General features: G+C 37.5%; 1 protein-coding gene across 2 annotated transcripts; it reads left to right on the top strand.

Annotated features, from left to right (window-relative positions):
• The first annotated feature begins 2,230 nt into the window (after positions 1-2,230).
• On the top strand, positions 2,231-21,671 carry RRP1B (ribosomal RNA processing 1B). 2 transcript variants are annotated; one of them, XM_039368497.1, is made up of 16 exons: positions 2,232-2,460; positions 2,813-2,895; positions 7,708-7,765; positions 8,566-8,651; positions 10,709-10,770; positions 12,556-12,685; positions 13,683-13,747; positions 14,150-14,316; positions 15,539-15,630; positions 16,169-16,266; positions 16,439-16,458; positions 17,934-18,059; positions 18,801-19,507; positions 20,300-20,434; positions 20,816-20,882; positions 21,266-21,671. In XM_039368497.1, the coding sequence occupies exons 1-16, from the start codon at positions 2,316-2,318 to the stop codon at positions 21,454-21,456; spliced, it is 2,232 nt and encodes a 743-aa protein (XP_039224431.1). In that variant the 5' UTR covers positions 2,232-2,315; the 3' UTR covers positions 21,457-21,671. The 2 variants fall into 2 exon arrangements, with proteins under 2 accessions (XP_039224442.1, XP_039224431.1); XM_039368508.1 differs by lacking the exon at positions 20,816-20,882 and having other exon boundaries at positions 2,231-2,460; positions 21,266-21,440.
• The last annotated feature ends 1,823 nt before the right edge of the window (positions 21,672-23,494 follow it).

Genomic DNA, 23,494 nt, shown 5'->3' with positions numbered 1-23,494 from the left:
CTTCTTTTCCTTTGGTTCTTCTGCCATTCACAGCAACAGAAACAGAGGAAAGTAAGAATACAGAGGTGAAAATGGCAGGAAAAAAGAAAGTCCAGCTATCTCCAGCATTTGAGAACCTACTGTGCTGAAATGATGGGGCAGTTTTTATATTGTGCTATACTGTATTGCATTGTATTGTTTAGGTGAGTCACTGAAGCAGTAGGTGAGAACTTAAATGGACTCCAGAAGATGGTAGAGGACAGGAAGACCTGGAGGAACGTTGTCCATGGGGTCGCGATGGGTTGGACACGACTTCGCAATTAACAACAACAACAACATTGTTTAGGCATCATCCTCATGCATACAGCTTTGATAACGCAGTACTTCAGATTGGAAGAGAGGGAGGAATTTTTTATCCAACAATTCTGCAATAAGGCTGCCATGGTATTTTTACAGGCTGAAGAAATGCTTCCACCAGTTCCAATTAGGAATAAGTGTATCTTTTCTGTGCTGGGCTAAAATGACCTGCTTGCCCTTTTTGTCTCCCCATTTCTATTAGCCATGAGTTGGGAAGTTAACGGGAGAAATGGCTCTATGGAATCTTATCTGTCTCTTTCCAAGGGAAGACAAACAGTTTGGGGAGATTCCTGTAGGTAGAATTGCAATAAAGTAGTCAACTTGAATTCTTCATGTATTGATCTATTGCTTGGCCCTGCTATACTATAGAAATTACTATAGAAATCTAACTCATTATGGGGGGGAAATGGAAAAAAAAGAAAAAAAATATTGAACTAATAGAGAAGGAAAAAAATCCCTAAAGGAAAAAAAATAAAAAATAAAATCCTATAAGCAGCTAGGCAAATCTCAAAACTCAAAAAACCCACCTAAATTCTGATGGTTCATTTACGGAAATATAACTAGATCTCATACTATTACCAATTATATAACTTTAATTTTTCCAACATTTTGATTCAATCTTTAAACAATACTTTACTATTTTTGTTATTGTTTTAATTGTATGACATGGGCAGCTATAAAAAATAATTAAGTATTGTCTGGTTTTTCAGGTTTCATTCAGTAAAGAGCTGATTCAAAGGATGAGAGATGATAGATTTTGTTAAGACATTAGGAGTCTAGGATGTAAATATTAATCACCTTTTCTGCAATGGTCCAAGTTCAATAAATAAAAAATTCTTTATAGATTGAAAGGTTCCAAATTTGGAGGATATAATTTAATAAAACATTAACATTTTAAATCCTTAAATAGCTCTGAGGAATCTGGGTGATTATAACTAATCAAAATGGAACTTTATATAGCAGACCTTAGAAATTTATTACATCATCAGCATAAAAAAGGGAGCCAACTTTTAAGAAACATTTTCTGACATGTCAAATATATTCTAAAGGGTTTTTTTTTTCAGAATTGACATTTTACACCATATTGGATTGGGCAATATATAAAATTTCTATTCTCTATTCCAAATGTTTATTTATATGGTATCCCAACTCAATCCATATGACTAGTTTATAGTTTGTTGGGCTGTACAGATTGAGAAGTATCAATCAAATCACTATAAAAAGCATTAAGGACATTTCTTTTTCATGGGCCCATATGAAGCTGCATTACAATAATTTTTATAATGAAAGTATAGCGGTTACTATAATACATGATAGACTTTTTAGTTTAGAGTTTTCTTATTTTACCTTATGATATCTAATTGTAATATATTGTTTCATTTATTTTATTCTACAAAAGTCCTGCTGTTACAACTGCGTAATAAATTTAAGTATTACTATTTACCTGAAAATATTTTTGTCCAAAAATAAATTTCAAAATATAACACTAATCTTTGCGGACAATGTGGTAATATAGATTTCTTCCTAAACTTTTAACAGAAGACATTTAAATTCTGGTCAGTTTCAAGTAAAGACAGTAATGGAACATTTCGTACTTTTCATCTCCACGGTAAGCTACGCTGTCAGCTTGGTTATACAAACAGAAGCTTGTTAACAGAAGTAAATATTGGCGCGAAACACAAGGCGTAAATGCCTGCGTGCTTAGAGTCACTACCAGTGTCTAAAAACGACACTGCCTTTGCAAGTCAGATTCCGGGGCATTTCTTAGCTTCTCTTGATTTGCCAGTTACATAAGGTTTATTTTAACAACTTCCTCATATCTTCTAGAATCTAGCCGCTTGGCTACTATTAATGTTATCTTAAATGTGTGCGACACACTTTGTCCGTGACGTCATTCACGGGCGCCAGAGAGCGTCTGGATTCAGGCCAATGTAGCTGCGCCTCCTGTTCGGAAAGAAGGACGTGGTTGTTGGGGGATTATGGCTCCTGCTGCTCTCGTCTCTGCTGGGCAACCTCCTGAGATCCAATTTGCTCAGAGGTTGGCCTCGAACGAGAAACGGATTCGGGATCGGGCGCTGAAAAAGTTACGTGGCTACATTACGCTCAGGACCCAGAGTCTAGAAGGTAAGGTTGGAGAAGCACGTGGGACAAAATATCGTGTCAGGCCAGCGGTGAAGACGAAAATACACGTTATTGATAAACACGGGAAGGACCATCTCCAAAGCGATAGGAGCAAAAGATGCATTAAGATGATGTTTATATGAATAACAAGTTACATGCTTGCTACATTTAACGGCTAATATGAAAAATTGACATTTGTATGATTGCACAATTATACATAGTTCTCGGAACTGTATTTTTGGGAAATGGACATTTGTATGATTGCACTTAATTATGCATAATTCTTGGCTCCATCACATAAGCAGTGCAAGTTTCGATTTACTTTTTAAAATAATGATTTCCTTTTGTGCTATAGGTTGCTTCAGTCAAGAAGAATTGTTAAAAATATGGAAAGGATTATTTTACTGTATGTGGATGCAAGATAAACCTCTCTTGCAGGTATGTTATATGGAGTTGAAAGGATCACGGGATCATTTAGTACAGGGTTTCTTAATTAGCAGATCCACAACCCTTTGAGGGTTGAGATAGATTTCACAATGCCTGAATTTATAGGGGGGGGGAAATATAACTTTATTTTCATATATACTGTGATGTTACATATTTTTAATATTTGATCATTGCATTTGAGCATAATTGATATCCATAGATTTCACCAGACTCTCAGAGGCCAAAAAAATTAAGAACTTCTGATCTAGTCCAACCCCCTTTGATGTATAAGAAAGCTAATTACATTAAAGTTAAATATCCCATGAGATATGACTATCCAGCTTTTTGAAAGCCTTAAGAGATGGAAAATCCTCGGTTCCATAGATTGATTACTCCATTATACATCTAGTACAGATCTTACTAATAGGAAAATTACTCTTATACTTAGACAAAAGAGCTATAGCTTATATCCATTACCAATCCTAGTTTCTGTGGAATAGAAAATTTATCCTTTTGCTTGTCGTAGTTTTCTCCAGGCTAAACATCCCAAGTTCCTTCAGTCTGTCCTCACAGGGCATGTCATCAAGACCCTGTATCACTTTTGTTGCCCTCATCTGAACCTGTTGTAACCTGCCAAAGTCCTTCTAGAAATACAATGCTTAGAATCATGCATAGTACCGTATTTTCTGGCGTATAAGACGACTTTCTAAACCAGTGGTTCTCAACCTGTGGGTCGGGACCCCATTTGGGGTCGAATGACCATTTCACGGGGGTCGCCAAACAAGGCTGTCTGCCATTTTTCCCCCTTTGGCCACGCCCCTGGCACCCGGTGATGTATAAGTGGTTGGGGGTCACCACAACATGGGGAACTGTATTATGGGGTCGCGGCATTAGAAAGGTTGAGAACCACTGTTCTAAACCATGAAAATCATCTCAAAAGTCGGGGGTCGTCTTATACGCCCAGTCGTCTTATACTTCGGAAAATACGGGTACTCTCTAATTATTTCAGTGGAGCTCAAGTTTGTAGTTCATTTTGTTAAACAAATGAATCAAAAATCCTTGCTTATTTATCTCTCTAAGTGTCAAGGATCGCAAAGCAACATCAGCCCCAAATTACTTTTGTGCGTCAATTTCTTACTATTTCCCATTGTGCTAAACGTGTCCCGAATTTGTAGGTTCCAGGTGAGAAGGATTTTTTCCGTTGCTTGCAGAAAAATGGTGGGACTCCCAGGTTTTTTAGTCTGGCTGGCTGCAAAGGAAGCAGCCACTGCTTCTCCATGCAAGCCTTTGCGGAACAAGAGTTCTGTGCAGCAAAATGCAGCAACCAATCGTGCAAGAAACAAGGCATGTGCAACAAGCATGCACTCTGCAAACATCCTGCCAGAGAATGGCTTCCCCCTCTTATCCAATAAAGCGGGCAAAAAGTATCGTTTTTGTACTGCGTGGTGCGTGTTCTGTCGCAGGTATTGCTGCTTGACAACAGGCCACAATTTGCTCCAAAGTGGGGACGGCAAGACATAGAATAGCTGGATGCGCACGCAATCTCCCAAACTGAGAAACCGACCGCACACAAGTTTGCAAGCTGACTTCTCCTAGGGTCAGAAGGGCAAAGGCATGCCAATGTGTTTTGTTTTGTTTTTTTGCGTTGCATCGTAGAAATCCCCACATCTTCCCCGCTTCTCGGCTTCCCAGCCGCTGCTCTCTTTGTTCCGGCCTCTCCCCTCGCCCCCTGCTGCGCTCTCCAGACTTCTGTTTCGGGCTCGTCTTGCCACGGCCCCCTCCCTCACTTCTGAGCGCCTCCCCCACCTCCAGAATCGACCCTCCGCCCACTGCCCTGGTCACATCCCCTTCGTGCGCTCCACTCCCCGCTCGCTTCTCTCCATTCAGCGCTGTTCGCGCTCTGCTCCTCGTAGCCGACTGCCCGCAGGTTGTGGCATGTGGAGAAATTAAGGTCCCCCCTTGTTACCGGGAGGTATCACCTGTAGGACCTGGAACGCCTGGTTGGCAAAGGGCAAGCCGGCGAAGTAGGCTGGAGGGACAGCTCAGGACACTGTGTGTGCTCTGCTCCTGCAGCTGGTTAAGCAGACTTTGGTCTCCCTTGGAAAGAGCTTGGGTTCTGGGTGGCAGAGGAGGATGTTGTTGCCTTCAGAAGTTGAGAGGGGGCACGGCCCATCGGTCTTGGGTTGAACGGCGTGGATGATTTGCAAGCTGGAATATCCACACGGGAGAACTCATCTATCATGTGGGTTTTCTTGAACTCCGATCTTTAGGCTCCTGGCAGAATGCGTAGCCGGCACACTGGGCATTTTGGAAATTGCTACTGGTGGGCTTCTTCTAGGTAGGTGGTAAGCGTTTGCCTCATGGTGGGAAAACTGGCCCTTGATACAGAGGCTTGGTGTGGTTTTTAAATCACCCCTTTCAACATCCCAAAGCCTTCAAGATGTTTACACACAGTTGATTGGTCTTGCCAGAGTTCATCAGGTGCCTGGTTCAGCATAAGGGGAAGCCCTTTGCAAGCAGCAGTGATATAGTATTACTAATGGATTTTTATTTTTTAAGCATAGTGATAAAATCCTTTCTGGTCTGAAGGCTTGTTTTAAAGGGCTTTCTGTTTTTTTGACTTTGTTCTCTTCCAAAAGAAGCTTGTGGTGCATGGTTTAAACCTGGCAACTTTTTCATCAGTAAATCTTGGCTTAAGTTGAGACTCTTTTGACTATTTTAAAAGTAATTCCAATCACCTTTGTAGTTTTCCTAGAAACAGTCTTTGTTGCTTGAATTTTGGATTACTTATGTATTTTTATTGAATTAGTTAAGCTATTTGTATCCATGTCAGGGTCATTTTTATTTCTTGGCCAGATTAGTACGTAGTCTTATACGGCGAGTATAGCCCAAACTCTATATTTTAACTGGAAAAGTCGGGGCTCATCTTATACACCGGAAAATACGGTACTCAGATGTAGTGTCTCCAGTGTAAAAGTAGAGGGGGATAAGGACTTCATTACATCTTTGTTATAGTATTTCTTCTGATACATTCCAGAATTGTGTCACTATTTCTAGAGATTGCTTTACACTAATGGCTCATAACTCGTCCTCAATTCAGCATATGCCTTATATTTTTTCCTTACTAAATGAACAGGTAGTTCTCAACTTACAACTATTTGTTTAGTGACTGTTCAAAGTTACAACGGCACCAAAAAAGTGACTTATGACTGTTTTTCACACTTACAACCATTGCACATTTCCCTGGTCATGTGATCAAAATTTAGATACTTAGTAACTGGCATGTATTTATTTCTGTTAGTGTCCCAGGGACATATGAGCAGTCAGAATAGATACAAATAGCCTGCTTTATTTGTTCTGATATTTTTCCAGGTATAACTGGAAAGTACTCTTGGTTATTCCCATTTAGAATTTCTGAGGTTTTTTAAAAAATACATGATCATGAAATTTACTTTTAAAGCTGTGCTGTATTGTACTTTTTTTTATTATTATGGGAAACCAGGAGAAAAAAGAAGTCAATGAATCTTAGTTGCTTTATAGAGGTAGTCCTCAACTTACTACCACAATTGGGACCATAAATTGCTGCAGTCATAAGTTGAAACATCCTGTGACTACTGGATTTTTCAGCCATTGTAATGATTTTTCAGCCATTCATAAGTCAAGTCATGCAGTTGTAAGTGCAAATCCAGCTTAATTAATGGTGTTTATGCCACTTTTTATTGAAAACCAGCAAAAACTTGTCAAACATTGTGATGACATGACCATGGGACACTGCACCTGGTTGTAAATGTGAGCTGGTTATCGAGCACCTGAATTATGATCACATGACCACAAGGACAGGGTGATGGTCGTAAATTCAAATTTACATTGTAATTGACTTTGGGGACTGTTGTTAACTTAAGCCATCATTAAACAATGTTGAGGAATATCTGTAAAGCCTTTTTGTATAAATTTTTACAGTTATCTTAATGCAGCCATATTAAATTCAGTATTAGGATACTGCGTAATATATGCTCATCTGTTAGTCATTTATAGATGTGAGGGAAGTATGTATTCATTGATATTCATAATAATTTACTTGCATTCTATGCCACCTACTCCTTGGAATTCTAGGCAACAATAATATTGATGGGATCAATAAACAGGTATTTTGATTATTGTCCCAGCATTTTTATTTCACTTCCACTGGCTGAAATAGACATATTTTTTATGTCAAAACATTGAATTCATACCTGAGATGATATTCTTCTTGAGACATGATAAACTTATGTCAACCTTTCCAAGCCTATTGTTTTTCAGTTTTGTTTAGACAGCAGTTCTTATCATCCCAGTTAGCATAGCTAATGCCAATTTGGGAAGGCCCTCTGCAGTGGAACCATTAAAAATATGGTTCATATATTTAAGCCATTACATCTGTTTTTGTTTTTAAAGATTATTTTCTGACTATTTGTATAATAAATTATTTATTGATTCTGTCCTAGCTTATTACCAGTTTTTAAAGTAATTAATCATTCTGATATATTAATGTTCTGAATACTAAAATCTGAAATATAAACATTCTCTCAAGGCTTATCCACAGAAGTATAAATTAAGAGTCTCGTGAAAATGTCTGCATGTTCTATCTTCAGTGTCAGGTTGTCGTATTTAACTATTTAATCAAGCTCAAATTGTATTAATGCTTTTATTTTACCCATCATCAGTTTTCTATATTTAGGGACGATCTGACAGCAAGCTCAGTTTTCTGAGAAGGTTATTTTCTGAATATTATACTGGTAGAAATCTACTTTTGTGACATTATTACTAAACACAATTCTAACTTTCCAGGAGGAGTTGTCAAATAATATATCACAGCTAATCCATTTAATCGAGAATATGGATACTCGTAAGTCTCTTTATTTTTATTTCTTTTATGTTCAGGAGCTCATATCCAAGGCTTTACATTGCAGAGAGAAACAATGCAAGGAAGAATCAGGTTTTGGATCCAGAAGTTTATTTCCTGGAAATTTATCAGAATCCTTAAACAGCAACAGCAGCAATTATATTTCTAGCACATAACATTCTGGAGCACAGTATAGTATAGCAAGCTAGTATTTACTGCAGGCTAGCATATTAATATTAGTATGAAGGATTAAATAGCAACAGAATTTAGATTCTATATAGTGTTATGGTCTAGAAAGAGGTAGCAACAACAAATGCCAAATTTTGCTGTTTTAAAAAAGGGCTTAGATATTTTTAAACAAAGCTATTAATTGCTACTTGTCATAACTTTATCTTACTGCATCTCTGAACACAAACTGCTGAGAAATATAGGTAGGCGGATTCTGTTGTGTCCCTCTCCGTACTTTACAACTCATGGGGGTTGGTTAACTGCTGTGGAGGTGGAATAGTAATCTGGACATGCCTTTGGTGTAATGTTCTCTGAGAACGGGTGGCAAGAAAAGAGAATACAAAAAAACAGGTTTGCCCATTCTCAGCTTTGGCACTATGCCAAAATTTCAGGTCAGGTGGATCAGCCCTAAGACAATTCAGTGTTTAAGGTAAAAAAAAAAAGATCCCCTTCTCTTTCTGAAAACAGAAAACTTCCTTTGGTGTGTCTGCTGCTCAGACTTTTAAAGATTAGTTTTTCCATCACTTATGAAAGATGACTGAAATTTAAACATTATATCTATTATCTCAAAACAGGACACTTGTTCATTCAGACTTTCTGGCAAACTGTGAATCGTGAATGGAATGGATTAGACCGATTGCGGCTAGATAAATTTTACATGGTAAAGTTAAATTCTTCTTCCCTTTTTAAAAGTTTCTTGGGAAAAAGCATGGAAAATATCCAGGGATATATTATTCTACAACAAAAGATTCACTTTCAGAAATGGGATTGGTAGTAAAACAAATTAACATCTTTTTAAAATGCATTTTCTCATTTAAATGTGCTATTGCCATATGTTTATATTCTTATAAAATAACCTTCCTAAGCAAAAGTACAAATTCATTTTAAAAGAACTTCTAAATCATAATTAGGACATGTTGTTAATTTTAATCCAGATTTCATTTCAGTTCCTTTTATTTTTTTGAATAATTAATGTACATCACATATAAGAGTAATGTAAGTATGGCTGTTGGGTTTTTAGTATTTTATTATTTAGTGTTTAGGTTTTATTAATTTATTTACTGTTGGGATTCCAAATATTTATATTATGAATGTTAATGCATTCATAATGTTAATGTAGTATAAACAATTATGAATCTTTGGTAGATTTCTGTGATATAAAAATAGAAAAATAAATATTCATGCCCTGTTATACAATTAAATTATTAATATTTTAGTCAAAACTAAGAAAGAAAATATGTAAGCGAGCATATAATCTCTATATAATCCTTCAAATAGGATTCCTAGTTCTTAAATGCTTGTTCAGGTATAGCGAGAGAAACGAATTATTTGAACCATTACAGGTAGACCTGGAGTTATGATACCTGATTCAGTGACCGTTATTACAATGGTACTGAATGAGGGGGACTTACAATCGTCCACACCATTATGGCTGTTGCAGTGTCTCCAAGGTCACATAATTGCATTCTGGGTGCTCAGGCACTCGACTTGAGATTATGACATTGCAGCAAGCTACAGTCACCACTGCCTTTTTTGATCTTACCTACAGCTTCCCACAAAAAACAAAAAAAAAATCATTGGGGAAGCTGGCAGCGAAGATCATAAGTTGGTCCTGCCACTTTTTATCCCAAGGACCCCACTATGGAATATGAGAATTCAAGGACTTCATACTCAGTAGCACCTCCCTTGCTCTGTGGCATGCATACATCTTCTGCCAGCTCAACTCTTGTTCCCTAGTACCTGTCTATGGCTTTTGTTAGCCTGTCTGCGCTCCCTAATGTGTACTCTTGGCACTTGCAAACTCCATGTACTCCTTACCTAAGACTGAGACCTATTGCTTTGTAAATAACAAGTTATTTACCAAAGTCATGGTAATGGGAATTCTATTGTTGTTTCCTAAACAAATGCTTAATTTGATCCATAATGTTCATATGACTGTTCTGCAGCTGTGCTTTTCAGAGATAATAGGAATGTATCTGGAAGGTACCAGATTTGAGAAAATTGGCCTGGTCAGTTTCATAGATAGATTTTCAGGGTATTTAGGAAATTGAAACTGTTGAAGTGTTATAAAATGGAACATGCAATCTAGAGCCCTATGCTATACCTCAACTTCCATATCATTAGTCAGTTTAACAGTTGGCAAAAATGCTCATTTGAAGGAATGGAATTTTTTAACAACCGTGTGGTAGCTTAATGACTGCTTGGTTCACTTAACAACCTTGGTGGCTGATCTTATGGCTGTCATAAAAACAGTTGTAAAGTCAAGTCAGGTGACGTGATGACTCACATAATGATTGTAATAACTTATGACCAAAATTCTGGGCTCAGTTGTGGTCGTTAAGTGAGAACTACCTGTACCTCCTTTCCCATTGTAAAAATGCTGTCCAGCATTCAGTGAATGAATAAGATGATTGGAATTTAAACATTGGGCTTGTCTTTCTCACTCCTCTTTCTCACTTATGGACCACAACCAAGACCTTTATTCCTCTCAGAAACAGTGGATGCACAGAAATTCACTGTGCATTCAGCCAACATAGCATTGGATCTTAAATTCATAACGTTAACAAACAGTTCCTCCGTGAGGAGTAAAATTTAGCCTAAAATGTGTAAAGAACATCCCTATGTTATTCCAAGTTCTTTCAATACATTAAGTGCTGTCCTATAAATTTAATAACATGATTGGAAAAAATGTGTGCATCTTTTTTTTTTCTAACCTAGTTGATTCGCATGATGCTGAGGCAGTCCTTTGAAGTTCTGAAAAGAAATGAGTGGAATGAAAGGTAGGCCATGTCTGTTGTTTGTATATTGTGCCAGTCTTGTGTGCTTTTGATTTTTATCATTATATGTATCTCACCATTGCGTTTGGAAATCATGTTTTATGGTGCACCTAATTTTGTAAATCAGACTGGTTTATCATGATAGATATATGCATTGATTTCTGTGAGATCAATATTTACCTGCTTAATTACCAAACAGAACATTTCATCTGTTAAAAATGATCTCTACATGACATTTCTTTTAACTGACTCTTCTATGAACATCAATCATCTGCTCATTGATTTAATCTCATATGATCTACAGGTAGTCCTCAATTTATGATCATTCATTCAGTGACCATTCAAAATTGCAGTGGTGCTGAATAAAGGGACATAAAAACCTATACCCAAAGTGGTGGCCACTACAACTCCCTCACAGTCACATGATGAAAATTTGACAGCTTGGCAATCTTCCTGCTCTTACAACTGATCACAGGGACACTGCAGTTGTCTCCACTAGTTATCTTTCCCATCATCCTGCACTTCCAGGTCCCTTGGGGCTGCTTCTCACCTAGCTGAGTCCCCACAGGCCTTGGGCCTGCTTTCTGCACCATTGGATCTCACCGCCTTGGTCCTTCTCCTTGCCTTGTTATGTCTTGCTACACTTACCTCTTCCAATGATTGCCTTTCCAAACGACAGCCCAACCAATGTAACTGTTTCCAGGGACCACATGTGAACTGGGGAAATGCTGCCATCCTGGAAGTGGGTACCATTTGTGGAATCTCTCAGAAGAGTGCAATTTTCCACATTGGCGCCCACTTCCAGAATGGTGCAAGGCAGCCTCTGCAGGAAGGCTGCACATCACATCAACTGGGCATTCTTTTGAAAAGGTGATCTTCAAAGAGGTAAGTGGAGGAAAGCATGATGGGGCAGCGAGGAGGCCCAAAACTATGGGACCCAGAAGCGTGGGAAGCAGCCCTGAGGTCAGTGTGAACCCAATAGGACCAGAAACGGGCCTGAGGCCTGTGAGGACTCAGCCAGGTGGGAAGCAAACCCAGGTTCTATGGGATCTAGCAGGTGAAAAGCTTTGCAAAGGGCACCTTGGGGTGAGGGAGGCCTGGGAACACAGGCCACATGTGAATTGGTGAAGTGCTATTGTGGGAGCCTGGTCTTGAAATAGAATGCAGGCCTGCGCCAGGTGTCCCAGGGCCTCCCCCACCCTGAGGTGCCCTGTACTCCACTTAATGACCACAATGGGGAGAGCTGAGATTACAGTTGTTGAGTGAGTGGGCATATGGATATCTGGCTTAGCAACCACAATGACTTAACTATCATAATTTTGGGCTAATTGTGGTCGTAAATCATGGACAACTGTATATAACTCCTCCCATTATTCTATATCAAAAAAGACACAAAATTGAAACCAAACTGGGAAGTTGCGTTAATTTTGCCATTAAAGTGTATAACTACATATTTTTATAAAATACAGTAGCTCTTTAATTTTAATTATGATATGTATCCTGCTCAATGAAATCGTGATACAAGATGTAGGATTGCCTTTTAAAATGAAGTATTAAAATCAGGTCTTCTCAGCTAACTATTTTTAAAAAGCGTATACTGGGACGAGATTGGGCCCCGTTTCAGTTTCGGGCTTTTCTTGTTCCTATATTACATGGAGATGAAACCATCTGGTCCATGCTTTGCCAAATGTATTTAGGTGAGCACTTTTTGGACCTGACAAAAGATTATATGATAAAATGCAACTGAATAGTCTATGCCACTAACATTTTTTTTACATTTCTTTCCAGTTTAATTGAACGATTTCTGAATGTGTTAATGATGGAAGTTATGCATCCAGACAGCCATGCTCCCATTGGTATTAAATTGCATTTCATTGATATCTATCTGGAAGAACTGGCTAAAGTTGGAGCTAAAGAGGTCAGTAGCAAGTTACATGACATTTAGGCATCTGAAAAGCATCGTTAGGGGAAGATTATTACACTTTACTTCTGTCGTGGAAAAACCCAATGAAAAAGATGAGAGACAGCAACACAAAACAATAATTCTTACTTTAAGATTCAGAGGTTTATTTTGCTAATAATTTGGAACATAGCAGACATAAAACACAGCATCACTTACATTAATAACCCATTGCAATGAGTTCCACTGACATAGCACCTCAAAGGATAGCTATAGGCCAATGGCAAATCAATCAGGTCCAGACCCAATTCTTTATACCCTTTCTCGTTCAAAGACTATAGTCAGATGGTTTGCTGACTTTCTACTGACTTCCTGCTGACCTTCTGCTGAACATACCTTTCCACATATACCTGTGTACATTGGAACCCACATCCATCAACTACTTACAGTTCCCTATTTCTTACTGTTCCAGACTTTATGTTTTAAATATATCTGAAACAAGCAAGCTTAGCAAAATCATATTAAGTAAAGTACAATTGCAAACTGCGAAATTAATATATATATATTGTATTTAACCAATTCATCTTTATTTTAGAACATCTTATGCCAATAAATATTTTCCCTTTATGGTAGTGCTTTGCCCTTTCAGGCTGCCCTACTATATATAAATAATAAACTGCAGTTATGCAAGGAGTGAGGATAATAGTAATGTCTTTTCTATTTTTTTCTGGTTTCAGATATTTATATTAGAAGTAGTACAAAGTCATTGCTGTACTGATATCAATACCAGTAAATGCTGAAATAACAATTTACAGATTAAGAATTGCTGAAAATTCTGAAAGTATTTCAGTTGATTATGTAATCATTCCAAATAAGCTCTACTTTTCTCATTATTTCTTTTTTCTTCTGGAATAAGTTATTTCACTTTTGGGTATCTTTTGGATTTTGGATAATGATTTTAGAATTGACTGATAAAGATTATGTTGAATTAATGTTTTGTATTTTATGTTTACAGCTCACAGCAGACCAGAACATTAAGTTTATTGAACCATTCTGCAAAATCCTTGCAAGGACCAAGGAGTATGTTCAAATCTTGACTATATTTATATTAACTTGCGTTTTTAAAAACAGTAAATAAAAATCTGAATGGGAGTGCAGAACAAAGAAAAAGCTATTGTGAAGGGATACCAGCATGCTCACTATGAGAGAAATACAGGTTTTTCTTTAAACATATCTCAAAATGAAAGTATGTGTAACTATAGCAACAACATCCATTTCTATGTAGCAATTATAGACATGATTGTTCTTGATCCTCCTGCACACCTCGGAAGATTAGAGAACTATAATCATGTGATTGTCAGTTTTTCCTTTCTTATTTTCCGAATGACTCAGAACTTGTTTAAGCTAAGCGTTAGGCTACAAAGAGGATCTACTAACCACATTCTCTAATTATATTCCCCCCCCAATCTTTTTACTGTTCAGTCATCTTATGCTGCAAGCCATAATCTGTGGCATCTTTGAAACCATTGTGGATCAGTCCCCATTTGCCATCGAAGATTTAATGAAAGAACTAGAAACTGGCAATGATGTTGACAGTTCCTCAGAACACGAAAAATGGAGTGACAAAGAAGATATAGAAATGGTCAGAGGTGAGGATCTGGTGTCCCTAACGCTTGCTTTGGAAACATCTAGAAAAATTATTCTAGTGTTTTCTGCACAGAACTTTCTGTTAGCACTGTACAGAAAGTTCTGTGAATCTAAAAGGCTCCAGTTCATTCAGAAGGAAATGGAAATTAAAAGAATCCATTGTTCTAGAGAGATACTTCTTGACACCTGTTTATTTTTTAAGCAGAATTTAAAGTTTAGTTTGCCTTCTAACAAGCCTCTACCCAATATTTATAAAAGGCTGTATTCTCTTTTACTTCCTCCAGGTCCTAACACTGATTTCAGATATACTATCTCTGCTGAAAACACTATAAGCTGTATTCGGTCATAAAGGAGAGGTTTTCTCATATATCAGGACTTCTCCTTATTTCCTCATATTACATACTCAAATGATCTCTAAGGTCCTCTAACACAGTGGTTCTCAACCTTTTTAATGCTGCAACCCCCAACCGGTCGTAAGTCGAGGACTTTTGCTGCCCGGGAGCGCCGCGCATGCGTGGTGCCGCTCCCTGCGCCAGCCAAGGCGTAGCTGGCAAGGGGCAGCGACGGCGCAGGGCAACCACCGACTGGGCCACCAGCTGGCCCAGCCCAAGGGAGGTAAGGCACCCGCCGGGCTACACACGCGCCAGCAACCCTCCTTGTGCCTGCTGGCCTCCCACCTCCCACCCCTGGCCATCTTTTACTTACATTTTTAGTAGTTGCTCAGCGGGGAGGGGTGGAAACTTCCAGACAGCTCGCCTTCGCTGCAGACAACTTGCAGCACCGTTTGCAGAATGGGACTTTTGGCGGGCTCAGCAGGGCAGAGACAGCCTGGACAATTCCTATTGGCTTTTGAAAGCCAATAAAATTAGACTCTATTCAAGAGAGTCTATTGGCTTTCAAAAGCCAATAGAATAAACGGGAGTAGCACAGCTAAGGAAAAGGGGGGAAAATGGCAGACTGCGTTGTTTGGCGACCCCCGTGAAATAGGGTCTTGACCCACAGGTTGAGAACCACTGCTCTAACAGATTTTGTCATAAAGTGACAAGTAACAGGATCTTATTTTCTTGGAGATTTTCAGCTTCATTGGCTAAATGAAGGCAGGAAATATTTTTCCCATGATGAGCAGCACAAAGCAAAGAGTGAGTGGGACTAAAGTGAATAGGAACTATCCATTCAATCTCTTGACACCTCGTTTTTATTTTTGTTTTTTTCTTTATAATATAGGCAGGGGCTTGTCAAATCAACTGTCTCCAAATTCAGAGGCACATGGTAATATTTCAGAAGATATAGATGCTGATATTGGACCAGTTCTTCAGGTAGTCTCCACTTTTAGCGAACAATACTAGTTTTAGATCTCTAATTACTAGAATTATGGCAATCGTGGGACTAGGTTGGGGAAGACTGATGCAGGGTTTGAAAACCTCTGATTTAAAACTAATAAATTGCATTGGCTACTTTATTTTCAACACCTGGAAATTAAATCAAGCTGGCTATCAGTTTTTTTACCAATGCAATATGAGGGGTTTTTTTGGCATTTATAAGTTGTATATACTTCAAGTTCTGAGGAACATGCCATTTGAGCAATATAGCATGTATTTGCTCATAAACAATGACGGTCCACATCTTCCTGAATTGCACAATCTTATTGTGATTTTTTTTTTAATTGTTAAGGATTCAAGCTGTGATGAAGGGACCGAGAAGGAATTTGAGTGAATTTAGACTAGTGAGAAAAAGTACATATTTTGGATGGTAAATAAAAAGAGAAAAGAATGGTGTTACGATATTAACATTTTAGCATTTTTGAACGAAATGATTATTAAAAGGCTGATTTACGTTGCTTTCTTTCTTTGACAGTTTGATTATGCAGCAATTGCCAACACAATCTTTGAGTTAAGCAGCAGAAAAAACACACCTGCTTTTAACAGAAAGCGCCTCTACAAATTGGTTAAAAAGTATGTTTCTTGACATTCTTATGATTTCCCTGGGCATCCTTTTTTTCTCTTAACCTTTCAGTTCACTCTTTTTTTTAACTTACTTTTCAACAGCAATAAATACAGTACTTTCTGTTATGGAAGGTTTGCAAATGACTAAAACAATATAATTTCTTTTCACTTCTTTTTCCAGATTTCAAGATCTTGCAGAAGGTAAAACTGCATTATTTTGTTCAAGCCTTTGGGGGTAGAAAATATACACTAGGGTTGGATTTGTTGCCCTTTGAAGGAATAATCATGATTTTCCACATCAAAGCTTAAGGCAAAAGTGAAAGTAAACTTTCTTGATTTATTTTCTAATCCTGATGGCTTTGTGGTCATGTCCATGTAGTGATCATGGGAACAATGTGGAAGTATTTGCCATTTCATTCTTCTGACATAATTTTGGAATTCTTAGACAACTCTATAGCCCTAGGAGTGCCTGATGGTCTCCCAGACATGCACAAACCAAGTCTCACTTTTTCTAGCTTCTTTTAAGTTCTGGCACTGTGTTGGTACCTGATCTGGACTTCAGATTACAGCTCTATTTACAGCTGGAATTTGAGAACTTTTTCTCCCCTCTGTGGAAAGCCACATAGTCACTACAGTTAGTGGAATCAGTGCAAAAATATGTGAGGCCAGCTCCTTTGCCCTCTACTCTTCCTTCCTATCAGGCTTCTGTTAAGATGGAAAATTGCTAGTGCTCTGTTGTTTTATTGTGTTATAAAAAACAAGTAGTTCATTATATTGTTTGGGTACAGAGATATTTATATAGCACTGACTGCAGAATATTAACATTCTGATTATTTAGATCAGTGATTCTCAACCTTTCTAATGCCGTGACCCCATAATACAGTTCCCCATGTTGTGGTGTCCCCCAAGTGGGTGTGGCCACCAATAAGAGGGAGTAGGACAGCTAGGGAAAAGGGAAAAAAATGGCAGACAGCATAGTTTGGTGACCCCCGTGAAATGGTCATTCGACCCCAAATGGGGTCCCGACCCACAGGTTGAGAACCACTGATTTAGATGACTTATTTTGTCTTTATTTTTCAAATTTCATGTCTATTATCAATGCCTTCTAAAATGTTAATGTTGATAAACATATGGTTGCTTAAATTTTACAAGCACTGTAAACTTTCTCAGCGCTCTTAACTGATGTAAGGCTCTTTGCAATGGGGCCCTGGTTACCTATCACTGATTTCAGTTTTGTTCCTTCCCATCTTATTCAAATAAATGCTTTATCTGCTAGTAAAATATTCATGATAAAATACACGCACGAGTTAAAAATAATAATAATGATGATGATGATAAAGTTGGAAGGGACCTTGGAGGTCATCTAGTCCAACCCCCTGCTCAGGCAGGAAACCCTATACCATTTCAGACAAATGGCTGTCCAGTCTCTTCTTAAAAACTTCCGGTGTTGGCGCATTCACCGCTTCTGGAGGCAGGTTGTTCCACTGGTTAATTGTTCTAATGGTCAGGAAGTTTCTCCTTAGTTCTAGGTTGCTTCTCTCTTTGGTTAGTTTCCACCCGTTGCTTCTTGTCCTGCCTTCAGGCGCCTTGGAAAATAGCTTGATGTTCATGTGTATGAAGAATCTTTTCAAGAATATTTGGCTTATGGCAGTTCTTTCTTCGAATGTCCTTTTTAGGGAGTTTCCCTCAAGATGGATTCCCTGAAGATGTTTCTACAGATGAAGATGATGATAGCTTCAGCAGGAGAAAATTGAAAAGAAAATCTGGCAAACCCTTAGATAAAGCTCAGTTGGGGAAAAAAGGTAGAAAAAAAAGACATCTGTTTGTTTCCTGATCACACTAAGCATTTGTTTTTAATCACTGTTTGTTGAACCAGCCAGAGGTCTGTTGAACCGGCCATAGCACTAAGGCATGATGAGTGGGTCTGCCAACTACACTAAACCAAAAATGAATTATATTATGGTTCAACGTTATGCATAAAATAGACAATTTCATATAATCTGCTAATTTAGGCTGCTAGTATAATTATTTTCATTGAAGGAAACCCTATTGAACTCAGTATGACTTAGTAACAAGCAGGCAGTAATACCTCTATTGTCAATAATAGTACTGCATGTTAAATATAACTGTTGTAATAGAGTGCCCACAGAAATTGGCAGAAATGGCTTTTGCTAATGGATTGTAAGTATTGACTGAAAGCCACAGAGCTCTGTGGATAGGCCCAGAGCTTTTCCATAAGTATAAAGAGTTTGGATGTGAAAGTAATTCATTATAATGATCATAATCATCCACAGCTGCCAAGATCCTTACTAACACAAAATACTACGTATTAAAGGCATAACATTTGCCATGCTGGGTTCAAATCAATTTTTTCCCCAAATGATTAAACTATCTGAAAATGCTTAAATGAGAATTAATGGCAGGATTAAACATGGTTTTTATAATCAGACATATTTTTCTCTTCATTTAAAAGTAGACTTCTCTTATCAACTTGTCACGAGAGATGCTATTCAACTTAATATCACTTAAATTTTTCTTGACAGACAACAATCAAACCCAAAAGAATGATAGTGAGGAAGAAGAGGCCAACGCAGGGCTACAAAAAAAGAAGAAGAGAAAGAGAAAACCCAGTCAGACAGCTGGTACTTTCGTGTCCTCTAGAAATAATGAGAATAGACCAGTCAGAGTTGAGTCCAAAACACCAGATCCAGCCAACAAATCCTCAGATATCAGTAAACAGCAGAAGTCTTCAAATACAGACAACAATGAAGTTGCTTCGGTGATTCCCATTGAAGGACTTGGTGATGATTCTTCCTTGAAGTCACTGACATGTTTAGTCAATGGCATAAAGAAGCCTTCCCCCCACAAAAATGGGAGCCTAACGAAAGTTCCTATAAAAATTGTGTGTCAGAATGGACAGAATTATGACTCTGAAGAGGACCCTAGTTATTGTACTACAGGAGGCCACACTGGTAAAATTACAAAGAGGCAGAAGAAATCAAAGCCAGGAATCACTGGAAAGCTTTTTTCTGAAGAGAGTGTTAATCTGCCAGAGAAAAAATGCCTTGTAGAGTCAGTGCCTATTGTGCTCCAGAAAGTCAAGTTGCAGAGAGAAAAAATGTTCGGGAATTTGGGGAGGATTACATGCTCCAAACAGAAAGCAATTAGCTTGAAAATACAAAGAAAAGTCAAGAAAGACCCAAATTCCACAGAAAGAAATGAACTTGAAAACAAGAAGAGGAAGAACGAAGTAGGTGGATATACACTGTTGAATTTAACAAACTAAATCATTTTCTAAATTTCTTATCCATTTTCTGAAATGGAAAAAAGAGCATTCTTACTCTAGTCCAGTTGGTTAGAGATAAAACAGCATCAATTTAATGCTGTAATTTCACATTTTAATTTAAAATTCTACATCCTTAGGCTAATCAGTTGGCTAACTGAAAGGCATGCTTCTGAACCACATGAGAGCTAAAAGAAAACAAACAGGCAAAGCCTATAGAGCACATGATTCTGCCCAACATATCTCCTGCAGTCTTCATCTGGTGTGTACAAAGGTCTAAAGGAAGACCAAACATTTGATTTTAGATAACTTCTTCATCAGGGCTACATTTATGCCTTTCATCTATTAAGCAAGGTTTGCTTGTGAATGATTGGAGAAATAAGGAAAGGTCACATTTTAAATTGAACCAATTTTGCATGCCCTTAAATGTAAATCATTTTATTTCCAAATCCTAAATAAAATTGTTTTATTTGGAAAAAGAACATAGTTTTGCTCTTTCCAAAATATTTATCTTGTATTCTTTAACTTCCCTGAAGCAGACTATGCATGTTATTTCTTAAGACTGGTTTCCATGGAAAGGCATTCATGTAGCTATTGCTGGATTTATAAATCTGTCTCCCAACTTGGTATTTAATGTGGCTGTACAAAAATAAAATGGAGGAGTGGAGGCATGAAAGAATTCTTAATAGGTGAACATAAACCTTATGTGCTATTTATTGACTACGTTATGCATGCTTTCTGCTCTTTTTCTCCTTGCAGGAAACTGGTGGTATTGCTCTTCCCATAAAGAAAACAAAGGCAAAAGTGGAGAATGATTTTGTGAAGTTTAAAAAGACAGCCTTACCAAAGCCAGCCTTCTTTAGAAAATCTAAAAGAAGCATTACTGCCATGCCGGTATGATAACCTTTCTATAGTTTATATCTTGAGAATGTTTAGAATAATAGTTTGAGTTCTTTTTAAACAATGGCATTTTTCAAGATAGGATTGTGATGAATCACTGCATAAGAGTCCTTGTTCTCTAAAGACTGCTTGTTTAGTCTCAATTCTGAAACTAAATATGCAATTCTACAAACATACTGCTTTTAGAATGGCTTTTGCAAACTGTTCTGTAGGCCATCTGGCCACTTGCAGGACATTGGCAAATTGGATGATAGTGTATGTTGGCTGATGCTTTGTAACTATTGTGATTTGGTTCAATATTCTAATAAAGATGTTGAAAAATACTTTAAGCCAATACAGATTTGGCCCAGGAAAACAACTATATTTCTCTTTTAGTTAAGCAAGCTACAATCTTCCAGCTCCAAAAAGGTTACCTTTGGATTAAATAAAAATATGACTGCTGGTAAGACATTTTCTTTCTTGCTTGAAAGGCCTGTGTTATTACATCATTTGTGTGATAAACTGAATGTTAAAAGAGTTTTTGCTGGTCAGAAACTTATTGCATAAGCATTGGTTTTGTTAAAATGGCAGTAATGCGTATATTTTGCTAGAAGCTTAAAAGCATATTTTGGTCTGCTGAGATCCCATCTATTTTCAAGTAGCATGTGAAGAATAGTTTAAAAATAAACATTAATTTGCATTCTGAAGGTCTTTTGCTAATAAAAAAAGCATCTATTAGAAGGATTCAGTGTGTCTCCCTTCACTTACACATAAGTAGTTTATATTCCTAGTAACAAGGTGACACAAGACATGTAATGTTTTTCTTTCTAATCTTTTGCTTTACAGAATTTAAGAAGACAGACAAAAGTATCTTAGTCAGTCCAGAGGGAGGCTCCCGGGTAGCTTTCAATCCTAAGCAAAAACCACCCCATGGGGTCCTAAAGTCCTCCTCTGGCTCTTTGATGGAAACTCCTCAAATAAAGATGTCTCTTATAATTCCAGCTAAGAAGAGACCAACCGCTGTGGATTTCTTCTAAGTCAAATAAATGGAAGAGAGTTTTGTTCTGAACATTTCCACATCCAACTATTTTTTGAATAATTTTCAGAATCTTATTTTCACAGTTAATATGATACTATGCATACGGTTTTGATTATGTGGCCTCTGGTTCTTCAAAAAGCACTTCTTTGGCTGCAGATTAGAACTGCTTTATGTTGTTAGCAAAAATAAATAAAATAAAAGATAATATAAAAAGGAGTGAAAATCATTTTTTCTAAGAACAATAGTTATCTCACGAATATTTTGCAAAGCTTTATTTTAACCTGCTTTTTTGTACTCTTGTTTATTATTTAATCTTATATGGCAGTGGTGGCGAACCTATGGCACGGGTGCCAGAGGCGGCACTCAGCCCTCTCTGTGGGTACGCACACCGTCACCCCACTCCTAGGCCTTCAGCTGGGTTTTATAAAACCTTGTCGCTTTAGGCCTCCGCCGCCATGTGCAAAAAAAAAAAAAAAAGGTTCAATCAATCAATTTCAACTTCTTGCAGGAAAAAAAAAGATTTTGCAAAGTTGGAATTGATTGAACTTTTTAGTCCCACCCAGTCTGCCATTACCACCGCAGCCACGCCCACCCAATGGGCTACACCCACCCGGCACCCGACGATGCATAAGTGGGTTTTGGGTTGCAGTTTGGGCATTCGGTCTCTAAAAGGTTCGCCATCACTGTTATATGGGCTGTTCTGCCTTTTTTTCTACCCTGTTTTATCCCCCCCATCTAAAACTTTGGGTTAAAAATAAGAGTATTTATTTAAAATAAGTTTTTCAAAGGGAAAAAAGTCCTTGTTTGAATCACTTAATAGTATACATTAAAACTGTTACTATTCAAACTCATGCTGCACTTTGCACACAGTGCTTAAGCATGTGTGATAATAGTCTTAGCAATTTCAGAATTGCACATCTGTTCATAAAATGTATATTTTCTAATCTGATGCCCTTCGGATATTTTGCGACTAAAATTCCGAGCCAGCATGATCCATGTACTTACGTGGAAGGAAAAGATAATCTACATATTTTTCCTAATAAATGCATATTTATGCAGCTGGCCTACACAAAAGCATTCATTCAAGGTCTTGTTCTTCCTCTATTAAAATGGATTAAATTATATTATCACTTTTGCAGAAGCCTCTGTGCTTTTTAAGGATAGTTAATAATGCTATGTGAGTCAAAAAGGGGGTGTGGGATTCACTATATCTAAATTCCTGCTGATGTCAGCAGGATGCAAATAGTATTTTACTGGAAATCTTTCTCCCACCTTCAGAGTTCCTGTCTTGTCAATTTGCAATACATGGAAATGATTAGATTATTAAATTACTGATTAGATTCATTGTAATTTGGGATCAAGCTGAGGAATAGAAAGGTTTGAGTTCCCATTGTTAGAAGCATGCCACCTATTATCTTATATAAATGGTAAAACATTTTTTTTGGCTGCTGGTGGTATTGGAATTTCAAAGACAATTTTTCTCTTCCTCTATTCTCAGCAGAATGATTCTAAAAGTTTATATAAAGTTTAATGCAACTTCCCAGGAACCAATGTCTTCAGTATGAAATATGCTGATGTTACCATTCCTCTTCATTTTGACGTTATAAAATGATCTTTACATCAAATAGGTATTTTATTAGAAACTATTCCTCATTTCTTTAATCAATATAGTAAAAAGCACAGTTCAGCAAACCTTGCAAACAGTTTATAAATTGGTGGGAGGGGGTTTAAAGCTTTGTAATAAAAATGTTATTTCTCTGTTTTGCATTCCAGAGAATGAATGGTTCTTTTGAGCAATTAGTTACTTTAGTATCTCTTCAGTGTGCTTATACAGTTGCAAACTAATGACATTTTTGGTTTTATTTTCGAACTTGTTAATATCACTGACAAGTATCTTATGTGCTTGAAATGAGGTGGCTTCGATTGTGTCACAGTTTTAAGTAACGTAAGTCAATTAAGAATACAGAATCTTACATCAGATGCTGTATATCTTTCTTGACACTTTCATGAAATACAAAGGAAGAAAATGTGTTACT

This window comes from Crotalus tigris, unplaced genomic scaffold (genome assembly GCF_016545835.1).
Source record: "Crotalus tigris isolate CLP2741 ecotype Arizona unplaced genomic scaffold, ASM1654583v1 scf7180000017601.7605149639:7615979, whole genome shotgun sequence".
NCBI classification, from domain to species: domain Eukaryota; kingdom Metazoa; phylum Chordata; class Lepidosauria; order Squamata; family Viperidae; genus Crotalus; species Crotalus tigris.
Note: the sequence above shows the minus strand (reverse complement) of the source record. Positions and strands in the feature narration are given on the sequence as shown.